At 32.7% G+C, this 14068-nt stretch overlaps 1 protein-coding gene across 1 annotated transcript; it reads right to left on the minus strand.

Moving 5' to 3' along the window:
• Nucleotides 1–3024: 3024 nt before the first annotated feature.
• LOC135126758 (E3 UFM1-protein ligase 1 homolog) lies at nt 3025–14068 on the minus strand. The gene is made up of 4 exons (XM_064052884.1): nt 13795–14068; nt 13068–13737; nt 3355–4762; nt 3025–3306 (listed from the first exon to the last, which is right to left on the minus strand). The coding sequence occupies exons 1-4, from the start codon at nt 13866–13868 to the stop codon at nt 3179–3181; spliced, it is 2280 nt and encodes a 759-aa protein (XP_063908954.1). The 5' UTR covers nt 13869–14068; the 3' UTR covers nt 3025–3178.

The following is a 14068-nucleotide window of genomic DNA, read 5'->3' on the forward strand; positions in this document are numbered from 1 at the left end:
CGGTAGCCAAAATGTGAATTTGACATCAAGTATGCCATCATAAAATTTGAAATACGTCGCCAACCAGACGGAAAAAATCATAAACATTAATTATCCTCGGTATCTATTAAACGAAAAGTTTATTTATCATGTTTTCTAAAAAACTGTTTACCTCTTTAGTTATCATTATCATTCAAATAAGTTCAAAGATGATAAATGTTAAATGACAATATGAAAAACACCACAAACATGTGCTCCACAACATGATGATATTTGAGAAATTTTTTTTAGTGCCTTGTAACGTCGCATTACAAAAGGTAAAAAGGTACAGTAATGATCTAAAAATGTCGGATAAGCTCGATGGTGATTGTTAAGGAGGTTCTGGAGACCACGAAAAAAATCCCTGAACCAAATTTTTGAAAAAATCTAACTTCAAAGTTATTCTTCAACTTCGTAATTCTGATACGTTTTGAGTCGTGGTTTTAAATATGAATTTAATTGACAATCTAAAATTCCGATAAAAATGATCAAAAATGGCATGTGTTAACAGTAAAAAATGACGTGGATCGAATTCTAGCAAATTTATATTGTTTATTAATTATATAAAATAATAATTATTTAACTGTCTATTACACATGCAGTTTCTTAAAATAAATCAGATTTACGAAGTTATTGATTTTTCAAATATGAAATTTAATATTTTCAAAAGGTTGTTGCAGGGATCTTTTTAACCATTTTTTCGGGTTCTTCGGAGTCTTCTTAGCTACGTAGGTACCATCTAGCTTTTCCGAAATTTTCGACCACCTGTATACATAGACTAGAGCCGGTAGCGTGTACGATACTTAAGTGGGTTATATCCTATAGTCTTATACATTTTTTTTATAAACACGGAATATTTATTTCACTTGTAAAATAATTCATTTACCGGAAAATGAAGATTACTTCATACATCCAGTTACAAATTGCGATCTAATTTGGTATGTTGTGTCAGTTTCATTTTTGTTTATCTCGGCATATGCATTATTGGTTATCATAAAATGATAAAAAGGAAATACATACCATAGTTTCAGTTTATTTCCGCAGTTCTTACGATAGGAGAAATATATAACGAAAATGTTCCCTGTTCCCTAACCTATCTTAATACACTGAATGATCAAGTGGTCACTTATGGCATTATTAAATTTACTATTTAATTGAAATCTAAAGTACTAAGTGTATTATTGTACTTCCTGTTCACAGCGTTAATAACGATGTAGAGTTCTGAGTATAGTAACCCCACAGAAATAATAACGATAAGTGACTACGAAATTTAAGATAAATAAATATCGAATCACTACGTTTTATAATTTTAAGAACTCTACAATGTTAAAATGGTGACTATGATAAAATAAGTATTTTTTTAAATTTAAACTCTTTTTTGACAGTTTTGTCTGAATAAGGGTACAATGTTACTGTTTTATTCGAGAAACAATTCAGATATGCCGTCAGTTAGTCGTGTTTTCAAAATAATGTTTTTTTTACTTATTACTCATCTTGCAAGTGTAATATGTGTGCCAAAAATTTTATAATTTTTATTGACTTTTATTGATTTATTAACATTACTTAATCCCTTGATGATCATTGTTTCGTATATTGCAGGAAATTATTTCCAGCTTAACAATTTTATAGACGCCTCTGAAATGGACAGTAATGTTTATCTATTGTATTTGCCATTTCTTTTTAAACACCACCTGTTGAGCAATTGGTAACAGTTTTCGATTGATTGAGAACGGTTTTTACTTAGAAAACTGTCTGAATGCGAATGTCGCCAGATTTACGATCAACAAGTGGTGTTTCAATAGAAATGGCAAAGCCTATCTGCTTATGTATACTTATTGTATATGCAGCAATTTATACCAAAAGTACCTGAAACGAAGAGTGAAACGGGTACAGTTACACATTTAATTTTAATAATTTTACGTTTTTCTTAAGTCTAGCAACGTCGCAATTTCTCGGAATAACATACGCGACAACGTGGCTAAGAAATTTGAGTGAAAAACGAAAACAACTTAGGTTAAGTTGCTTTTGTTGGTTTTGTGACATATATATCTGTAAACGTGGCACCTTACTTAAAAATCTGCGGTTAGAAAACTTTTAATAACCCAGGTCAGTGACTATGTATTTAACATCTATACTCACTGCCCAGGTCTTGAAACGAGAACTCTTTTCTTTTTTGTGATGCATATTTAAATTTTGAATTTTCTTGGCGCTTGCGTAAAATTCTGTTTTTACTTAAGAGAGTGACAGAGTTACTAGGGGTAATTTTAAGTTACCAACACAATTAGTTAATTCAACTGTAATGATTAATACCGGTTAATACCATGCAATTACATTCAATTACCTTTTTAAATTTGAAGCCAAAAAAAAGGAAAGTTCGTCATAAAGTATCGCTTTGCTTTTTGTGTTTGTATTCATAATCTACCATGTTTTTTGTGCTGTGATTTATGAACTCTTACCTTATATGCAATAAATTTATTTTTTATAAATTTATTTAGCTATCAAAATAATTTTGAGAGCTTTTGAAATATGAAATTATCTCTACATTATTTAATTTACCTTGACATAATTTCAAGTTCCTGGTTTTATGAAAATGGTTTAAATTTTAAAGTGTATACCAATACTAGAATTTCTTAAATTAATGTTACCTTTGCTACGTAAAAAAAAGACGACATTTAATGGATAATTCGTGTTGCATACAGTGCCATTATGTTTTGCACAGGAAAATTTTTTTAATGGTTCATTAAATTTTTACGACTCACTTTGCGGTCATGACCGTTGACCGTTGTTGTACAATTAAAGTCTTCCATAATCACGCCATTACGGAGTTGCAAAAATTGACTTATACCGACATTGCCTAGTCTGTTACCAACGACTAACTGCAAAAGTAAAGTTCATCAACCCCACACTACTTAGTTGGTATTTCGTGTTGATAAAAATACTGATAAAAGCATCTCGTTCTGAATCCCAATGAGAATTTTTTTGTTTTCTTACCGAGAAATCACTAGCGAACTTAAAATAGATATTTATTAGGTACAATTATATTACATTATAATGATCAACATTTATACTTATGTACATTTTTACATAAATTCTCCAGGACCATGCAATCAAAAAAATATAGTATAAGATATACAAAACAAAAACCTACAGCAAATTATAGTTAACACTTCTCCGTACCCGGTTTCTTAAAATCGTTTGCGATATTCTTAACAACCTGAATTTTTTCTTTCAATTTCTCTTTTGCGTTCTCGGCTTCGGTCCCTCCACTCAACATTAAAGTAACAAAATCTGTAATAAGAAAATTAGCTAAGACCATCAACAACTACAAACACATACCATGATATGACGTCAATTCCGTAATTTGCTCTTCACTAAGATACTGCTTCAGAAAATTCAAAATGGCGGCAACATGTCGCCCACTAGCGTGAAGCATACATTGCGTGACAGTAGTAAAAATGACTAGTGTAGCCAGGTGCAAAACTAAAGCGAGATCATCACATTTATTTAGCTGCTCCAAAAGGACATGTTTGTGGTTCAAAACAATCGTTCTGTCTTTCTTTTTATCAATTTTCTTGATAATCATACTACACGCGGCCAATCCTTCTTCCACCGTCACCATAAAATCTTCGATACTTTGTCCAGTTAGAGATTTTATTAGAGGGACAAGTGGTTTTTTGAAATCTGGTGGCAAATCGTTGGCAAATTTCAATCTCTGATCGTTATTAAAATTCTCAGATTGGGTGCTTAAATTCTGCTCAGCTGCCACATAGTTGAGAATTTCATTAACGACATCAGTGCACAATGTTTTCAACAAATACTTCTGTAATTGAGGTTGCAAGTCTTCTGGCAACAACTTGAGTCCCTTATCGAACAAACGAACATCACCAATTAGAGCATTCAGTTTGTTTTGCAACTCGTTATGAGTTTGTCTTCGGTTAGCCGTACGATCAGCTACAGTGACAGCGTATATTTCATTAGCTAGTTCTAATCCCTTTTCATTAAGTTGAGGCAATAGATACTGCATCAGAGGCAGAGTCAGTTCGTCCAAGCCATCATCTTCTAATTCGCTTTGAACTGCTTCTGAAATATCCTCACTGGTGATAATTTCCAACTGTTTTTTCTCCACAAACTCGACTTCTACTTCCACGTGTTTCGCACGTGCGGGCTTCTTGGTTGACTTGGTTTTGGTTTCGCGACCTTGCGTCCCTCCCCCGCTCTTCCCTCCTGCAGCTTTCTTCCTCCTTTCTTCACGCTTGTCGATTTTTTCCTCGACATCTTCGAATTTTTGCGGCTTGGTCGAAGAAACTTGCAATTCGGTTTGATATTGTTGATATTTGCCAGATTCTACGACGGATTTAGCTTTCTCCTTTACCAGTTCATCGAAATTTTTCGACAAATTTTCGATAAATGCTTTACTGATAATGTAATTTTCTATCACGATTGTTTGTTGTTGTTTTTGTTTGATTAAGATCGACTCAAGGATGAGTTGGATGTCGTTCTCATTAAAAACTGATGGGAGGTTTGATTGAAGATCGAGATACGATTTGCTTGCAATGCACTCTTCTATGTCTGCTTCGGCTCTTTCTAAAATCCGTTTGGAAGCAGCGCATGAATTGAGAAAAGTAATTTCTTCATTGGAAAATTGTTTTTTTATATAAGATTTGTAGTCAGAAATGCCAAGGCGGGCCAAAGCGTCATATTCCAAGTAAGCGTTTTGCCTATAGAAATTTGTCACCCATTCACTCTAAAAAAAGAAGTTGGTTTTATATTTTTATTAAGCGTAGCAACAATGAAAATTTTAGTACTAATTTAACACTTTGGGAACTACGAAGTTTTTAGATTTATCTAAAAATGAGCCTTGTCCTTCAATCGGATCCAAATAACTTGCTTATTTTATTCTTGTGAGCATGTTTACAAAACAAAATAATTAATTCTTAAATTTTAAAACAAAGGAATATTCAAAAATAGCAGATTTTAATGTTCCGGCTACGTAGTGTCGTTGCTTCCACGTTTTGCTCTCAAGTGAATTTTAGGATTATAATTATTCAATTTTCCGCTGTTGATCGCTGTTGTTATCAAAGACATAACATAACTGGTGACTTTCTGTGAACTCTAAGATACCCAGTCAATATTTTTGTTGTTATAAAATAAATAATGTGCAGTGCGATAATATCAATGTGTTATCTCTCCTCTGGTATTGGGGGAAATATCGAATGTGGTATAGATGGATTTGACACGTGTGTATGACTGGATAATAATTCCATAAAAATTATCAATTTTTATTAGCTGCTGCTGGTTATAGATGTGATGCTTTAAAATACGAATGAATTGTGATAAACTGCATTCCAAAATTAAAACATCTTTTATATAAACAATTTTAAAATGAAATTAAAAAAAAAATCGCATACGTTAAATGATTTTTTCATGTGCTACAATCCTACATTTTGTTAAGAAATTAAGATTTTGTGACAGAAGTCAACATCGGCACGTTGATTTTTTTTATAGTAATTCTTTTTATCTAGATACTTGGGGAGGATTCAATAATGAATTAAATTTGATATAAAAAATCTAATCTAAAAATGTAGAATTAAAAGCATAATAAAAATGACATACATAACTATGCGGATCGTATCAAACATAATCATTACAGTTACGGACTTTATTAATAACAGGTTTATTGTGTGTATATTTTAGATATTTAAAAAATTAATACTGTATTTATAAGATTACAAATAACAACATCTCAAATTGAACAAACAGCTTCAAACTGTGTACTAATCTCGCTAGTGTGAACATCTGCAGTGCGAACTAAGGGTGAACATCACAGTTCATACAAGTGAGAAATGACGATTTTGTATAAGTTGTATACTCGTATTTTTTCTACGATTGCTATTCACGTCTTACATAAATTCCTGTACTCTTTCAATATTTTTTTACAACTGTCTCAAAAAGTTACTTTTCATGTCAATTACTTACACTAAAAGATTAAATCGATAAAGTAAAAATACTGAATTATAAATTTTAACACGTTTCATTCTCATGCGCTTAGTTTACTTTTTTTTTCATCTAGATCGAATCAAGTTCCGATTATATGCAATCCTTTACAACCCGGTTAAGTTGAATTAACTTCGGTAATTTTGTGAAATAGTGTGATCTACCTTCCAGTGACGAAGTCGAAAATTGAAAAACAGAAAGATTAAAAACTAAAGACGTAACCAAAACCTACTGAAAAGATGTTTTTCTTTCAAACCTTGTAGGTATTGTGTATTTATATAAATCTAGTAAGTTAGGGAGCCACTGCAACGTAAGTGACATTATCAGGTAAGTGCTTATCTTTTTGTTGTTTACGAGTAGTAAAATAGATTTAGATAAAGTTTTCAAAGCTTCTTCTAACAAATTATGTACACACGGGAAGTTCAATTTTTATTAGGCAATATTTATTTTTCAATGTGACATCTCAAGCGACATTTAGGTGATTAGAAGGCAGGTGGAGATGAAATCTTGTGTATGCTTGTCAACTAAAATAATGTGAGTGGATCTCACATGTGTGGTTTTAAATGAATATCTGAAACAAAAATATATGTCCTTTTTGCATACTAGGTTTTTTTGACAGCTTGTATTTTTTGTTGGCATTGTGGCGACCTATATATTTATCATGACACTGTAATTTTTTGATTGATAGTTCCCACATTGATACTAAGCATACGTTAAAGAAATACCATTCCATTACATAACTTGGATGTATAAATTATACCTAATCCAAACCCGGACTATAAGTGAAGCTTAATTTATATTTATAACATCGAATTATGTACCTCTATTGTTTCGTACTATTGCGGTTTCGAAAACTGTCATAGCTATGAGATACAGTTTAAGTTAAAAAAAATTAGTCGAAGACAGAATTTCCCTCGTCCGACAATCGACACAAACGACAGGCAGATAGACAGGCAGAGAAACGCGAGATCACTTTTTTTCGTACTCTAGGGGTCATGAATCGTCAAGAAAACATCAAACTGGCAAGTCCCCCGATGGACTGGATTACTATGCTTCCTTAGCTTACCCAGACACATATTTAGTACGAAACAGTGTAACAGCTCGCAGGTAAAATTAATTTATTTTAGTAAATCCTACCAACTGTAACAATAAAACTTTTGTCAAGACTAAATGTTACTATAGAAACGAAAGATGATATTTTTATCAGGGGCGTACAACGAATTTGGACATAAATTTTAATAATTTTTATCTCTAAAAGAAGAACACTTATACCTGAATTTTTTTTTACTTTTAACTCTCATACTTCGAGACCAATTGCTGATTTTATTTTGTACGTACCTTTCAATAACTCGCTGTATGTACGTAGTTTTCTATTCACGACAAGAAATTGAAAACGTGTTTAAAATGGTAATTTTGGAGAGAAGTGTAGAAGATAAAATTTACGATTCTAAACATATTTTCAGCTTTTTGTTGTGAAGAGTATGTATAGTCAGAATTTAGAATCTAAAAATTAACGAAAAATTCTGGGACATAGAAATGAGATTAAAACCCACTAAAAGGAAACTCTTTATTTAATGTTTGAGTGTGGTCGAAAAAAATAGTCAAAATTTTCATAGGAGGAATATTGAAGAAAATGAGCTTTTGAAAAAGTTGGCTAGAATTCACAAAAAAATTTCGAATATAGTGTGTTAATGGTCCAGGAGGAAAATTTTAGACATATTTGGTTTGAAAATAATCTAATTTAATTAGGGTAATTAGGAGTTTTTGAAGAAATGAGGCCAAAATATAAATCGAAATATAAAAGAAAAAAAACTTAGGTAATATTTGAATGTGGTCCAAAAAAGGTAAAATTTTCATATACATACGGCTTAGTCACGAGAGAATTACTTCTGAAAATTATTTTTACGCAACCCAAAGTACTTCCACTTGATATTATCTAAATTTAAAATGAAATGCCTAATCCATGATTGCGTTGACTTTGGCAGTGTCACTTTGACGTTAATTAATTTTTAACTTTTTTTTTCATCGTTGACTCGGCTCTAGAGCCCCATTGGATCGACGACATACAGTCAGATCAATCTGGGCTATACTGAAGCCGTAAGTGCTCTCCCAATGTTGTTCGCCGCTAATGTGCATGTGTTAATTCGCCATCTCTGCGTCACCTAGACCCTCTTCGAAGTGCAAATCTGCAACCACTGGACTTCTTCGGCCATCCATTTACAAAAAAGCCGTAGCATCCCCCCAAAATGCCCAACATTTTCAACAGATTAGTAGTTAAATTATTTACTTACTTGTTTGAGTTTGTGTTGTAAATTTTGAATAAAATGCCGTAAAAGGAATTTTTAGAAATAATTTTCTCGTGATTAATCGGTTGCAAAAGATCAAGAGGCACACTGACAAATTTATTAGCGGCGCCGGAGGAGATTTCCGACTGGCTGCGGTACCACCATGGACACTCACGTAACCTCCTTTACCACAATTGTCAAAATGAGATTGCCAAACTCAAAGCAATCATGGATTATGCATTTCATTTTAAATTCAGTTAGTATCAAATGGTACATGGTATTCGTATTTTGGGTTGCGTAAAAATAATTTTCAGAAGTAATTCTCTCGTGACTAACCTGTATATACAGAAAAATTGAGCTTCTGAAAAAGTTGTTTCAAAATTCACAAAAAAATCTGAGATATATCCCAGATTTTTTTGTGATTTTTTTTATTGCTTGCCTGTAAAATACTCTACGAAAAAGTTAAAATTAGTCCCGCCCGCCCGCCCGTCCGGTCTCTTATTGTTTGTCTTCTAAATCTTATAACAAATAGTACAACAAAAAAATTGGTCTAAAGAGTTTAGACAATACTTCCCTCGCTGTCGGAAACGTGACGACTGCATGCCTATTATGTTTTTTTTTCGCAGTAGATTTCAAAGCATTCGGTTTTGTAGTTTCTGAGTAAATCAATAAAATAAATTTACGCATGCATTATTTTTTTTTGAGTCACCCTGTATATGCAAATCCAAAAAAATATGATTGAAATGATAAATCACAAGTACAGACTCATCATATTTTGTACATTTTAGATAGGATTTATTCAGCAAAATTTTGGAGTGACGTCATCAATTTTTTAGGGGGGAAGAGCAAATACATTTTGATAAAAAATTTACCATGCTTATGATAACTTTAAAACATCTCCAAGATTTCAAAGCATTCGGTTCTGTAATTCCTGATTAAATCAATAAAATAAATTGACGCATTCATTTTTTTTTTCAGTCACCCTGTATATGCAAATCGAAAAGATTTGAATGGAATGATAAATCACAAGAAGAGACTCACCATATTTTGTACATTTTAGATAGGATTTATTCAGCAAAATTTTGTGGTGACGTCATAAATTTTTTAGGGGGGGACGACCAAATACATTTTGATCAAAAATTTACCATGCTTATGATAATTTTAAAACATCTTCAAGATTTCAAAGCATTCGGTTTTGTAGTTCCTGAGTAAATCAGTAAAATAAATTTTGCGCATTCATTAATTTTTTTGAGTCACCCTGTATATGCAACTCCAAAAAATATGAATGGAGTGATATATCACAAGTACAGACGCATCATATTTTTTTTGTACATTTTAGATAGGATTTATTCGGCAAACTTTTGAGCTGACGTCATCAAGTTTTTGGAGGGGATAACCAAATATATTTTGACTAAAGATTTATGATGCTCTTTAGAGCCTTAAAACATCTGCAACATTTCAAAACATTCGGGTTAGCAGATTCAAAATTAAATTGCAAAATGTTGTTTTATAATTTTGATTTTTTTTCCAAAAATCTGGACGTTTCGGGTAAAAACTGAATTCGGAGTCGTAAACTACATGTGTAGGACTATGTTATTTTATACAATTTAAGACCCATTTACTATGTACAATTTTGAAGTGACGTCATCGCATTAGTGGTGGGGATGATTAGACAAATTTTGGTTAGCGTTTTACCATCTACATGATATTCCTAATATAAGTACAAAATTTCACAACAATCGGTCGAGTACTTTCGGAGATTATATGTCTAATAAAAATCCGGGACGGCAGACAGACGGACAGACGGACAGACAGACGGACAGACAGACGGACAGACAGACGGACGGACAGACGGACAGACAGACGGAAATGGGAGACCTATTTCTTCGTATTCTAGGGGTCATGAAAGATCGAGAAAACGTAAAAGTAGAGAGTCGGCCGACGGACTCGATTACAATACTTCCTTTGCTTACACTCGGGAAGTAATAATTAAAATAGAGGTGTTCTACTTGAAAAATATCTTATACCCAGGGCTTTTATAAATGATTCGAAGGGCGTAGGTGGCCATTGATTTCAAATATCCCGCCTCGCTGAAATTATGCCTCATTATGACAGTTCTCACTTGTCATTAATGTCATTTGAAACATGTCAGTTAAAGTCATCGCTTTTATTGTTCTAACGTTTTTCAAGTGGGAATTACAGTAATTCTCGTCGATACAATCTCAAAACAACAAATGAAAAATAGTGTGTTAATGGTTCAGCAGTAAAATTTTGGAAATATTTGGTTTTGAAGTCAATTTTTCTCAAAAATCGTATAAATTACACTAATTCATTTGGACGTTCCGAACAAATGGTGTGTTTTTGAAGAAATTGGTCCAAAAGTAACTTTTGGAGGTCGAAAAAAAGTCCAGGCTATTTTTGTGTGCGTTGGAAAAAATGTCCAAATTTTCAATAAGGGGAATAAAAAATGAACGTACTAATTCGAAAAATCTAGCGTATTTAATGATCCAGGAACAAAATTTTAGAAATTCTTGCTAAAATAAGATTTTGGTAAATGACATACCCGGTAAGAAAATAGAGCGCGACTCACCGAGACTAGTACATACCTGCTAAAATAGGACCGATTTTGGCAAATGATATACCTCTAAGAAAAGAGAGGGTGGGTGGGCGGGGCTAGTTCCTGCTAAGATAAGAGTGATTTTGACAAATGAGATAACTTCTAAGAAAAGAGAGGGTGGGTGGGTGGGGCTAGGACCTGCTAAGATAAAACTGATTTTAGCAAATAAGATACCCTCTAAGAAAAGAGGGGGCGGGTGGGTGGGGCTAGTACCTGTTAAGAGTGATTTTGGCAAATGACATATTTTCTAAGAAAATAGAGGGTGGACGGCTGGGACTAATACCAATTAGCAAATGACGTATCCTCTAAGAAATTTAATTAAATTATTATAAGAAGACACTTGAAGCTCCAAAAATCGCCAAATTAAATTTTGTAATTTTTCATGAAGCGGGATTTGTTGGCGAGGAGAGTTGTATTGAGATAGCCTTTGATCAATTTTTTAAACTTGTGATGGTAAACTTTGATATAATATCGCTGTGAATTTTAACGTTGACTTTTTATTTCCTTTTAGTGAAATCTCGAAAATGGTAAAAAATGGAAACAAGATTAAATTAATTGATAGCGTTCTCTAAAAATTAACAAGATTAAAATTTATGGAAATACCGGGTGATTAAGAAAATTTTTGTGTTGGCAATTTTTAATTAATGGCAATGTAATTGTCAGTTCACTGTTGTCAACTTTGACAGCAGCGCCTGTGACGTGGATTACAAACGTGATGAGAAAATTGAGAACTTGTTCATTTTGACATTCAGGTATGCCACATAAAATTTAAATATGTTGCCAACTTAACAAAAAAAAAACACAGTCACTATAATAGTCAACCAGTATACAGGGTGTCTCAGAAATAAGTACATTAATTTTAACCAGCAACAAAACTCGTGAAACAGAACAACTTTTTTATCTAGCATCTTTTCGAAAACTCATGTCGAATTTCGAATTTTCCCACCCATATATTCACGAGCCGTCTATGTTCACCTTAAATAATAACTTAAATAATAACAACACTACAACAATGAGGAAGGTACCCTAGCAAGCGTTTTGACACTGACAATCATTTTTATGTCAATGTTTTTATTAAACGTTGTCGCTTTGAAGTTTTTTTGGCACAGATTTCTAATTTATATGTGTTGAAATGGCTTTGTTTTCAAATCTGGAATGCGCCGATATCGTTTTAACGTACGGTGAAGCTCGGGGAAACGGCACTCGCGCCCAGTGAATTTTTTCAGAAAACCTCCCAAATCGTCGTCTGCCAAATGTGCGCAGTTTTAAGAACGTTGCAGCATTTTCGAGAGTACGGATCTTTTAAACCTGCACCTCAGGATCGGGGTAAGTTACGTAGTAATAGAATTGCTAATATTGAAGAGGCTGTTTTGAAGAGTGTCGAAGCTCGACCGGGCACTAGCACGTATCACTGTCTAGTGTGATGTATCGGAGAGTAGTATTTGGAGGATACTCAGAGAACAAATGTACCCCTTTCAGGACCAGAAAGTTCAGTTATTGAAACTAACAGATTAGGAAAATACGTATCCTAGTAACTGTTTTTGACCATAAATTATTAATTATAATAATTATTAGTGTCCATGGCTGACTGAGGATCCATGGGCGGGTAACCTTAATTGGGATATAACTTTAACAATTTTTAACTTGATAATTAAAAAGTTCTTGACAAAACTCTACTAAAAAAAGTTGTTGAGGTCAATGAGCTCTATAACTGATTAAAATTAATGTACTTATTTCTGAGACACCCTGTATGCAATTAACAAGGAGCTACTATATTGTTTATTTCTGACAGTGATTTATTATAACCTGTATGATTTGTGTGATGTTACCCTCTGTATTTTTACATCAACTGGATATTTCTTAAATGTAGAAGCAAACTATATTATTGTCATTCAATTCAAATCTTTAATTTAACTCAAACCAAATGAAATTCATATGTGTTCATAAAATTTGATTAATAACAGGATCTGAAATATTATGAATGTCACCTAAAAACACGAAATGCATTTGTTTTTGTTAAAATCATATTTAGTTTTAAAAGGAACTTATTTTCTGTAATAGATTTTTTACTACTCAAACTAAGTCATTGGTTTATTACTCACGCAAAGAAATCTTTCCAATATTAATAATCATAACTTAACTTATTTTCTTACCTGTGACCTTGCATAAACATTGGGTATATACTGTGCTCCAACAACTCGACTTGTCAGAGAACCATACATACAAGTCTGGTCATATAACGAAAAGAACAATTTTTCACTCATATTAATCTGATTTAAAATAGAAGCCACTGGTGTGGGACGCGTCAAACCACTTAACGCTCCTCGGATTTTGGCTTTACACCTTGCAATGAATGATTCCGTGAAGAATACCCTAGGATCGTTACTATCTTGTTTTCCATGAATGATTTTTCCTAAATGCTTTTCCACTACTTGCTGTTGTAAAAACTCTGCACTTAAGTCATACTGTATTGTTAAATCACTAATATTAATTTGACCCTGTTGTGAGAGTTTTTCATTAATCTCTCCAGCTATTTTTGTTATATAAGAGGAATCAATCAGTTGTCCCAAAATAGAATGTATGTCTTTCTGTCCTTTCAGGACATCTTTCAAATGTGTGGTGATATGTGCCAAATCCACACCTATAATTTTTGCTAGCTCAACTAAATTAATTCGACCCCCACTAACAAAAAGCTCGTTTCTTATGTCTTGAATCAGGTGTAAGGGTGTCAAAAATTCTTTACCATCAACGGTGAAAATTAAATCAATGATTTTTTTTTCTTTCAAGTATGATATGATTTCAATACAGTTACGTTCAGATAACCTACAAATGACAAAGTACAGAAAACGGTTAGTAAATTCTCTATTATACTATACTAACTTTTGTGACGTGGAACTCAGTTGAACTTTTTGAAAATCAGCTGCTAAACGTTTAATTTCTTCCCAATCAGCCATTCTTTCAAGGTGGGCACTTTCAATGTATTAAATAATTGTACAAGAACTGTGCTAATTTTAAAGCAGAAAATATTTAGCACTTAATTTTTATAAAATGCAAAATAATTATTGTCTTGAGATAAATATTATGACACTAATAACCATATGGCTGCGATTTGCAAAACAAATTGATTATGTCAAAATTGACATTTCTCGCTACA

Source organism: Zophobas morio, unplaced genomic scaffold (genome assembly GCF_036711695.1).
Source record: "Zophobas morio isolate AGI-343-1 ecotype UQ-CSIRO unplaced genomic scaffold, CSIRO_AGI_Zmor_V1 ptg000011l, whole genome shotgun sequence".
In the NCBI taxonomy this organism is placed as follows: domain Eukaryota; kingdom Metazoa; phylum Arthropoda; class Insecta; order Coleoptera; family Tenebrionidae; genus Zophobas; species Zophobas morio.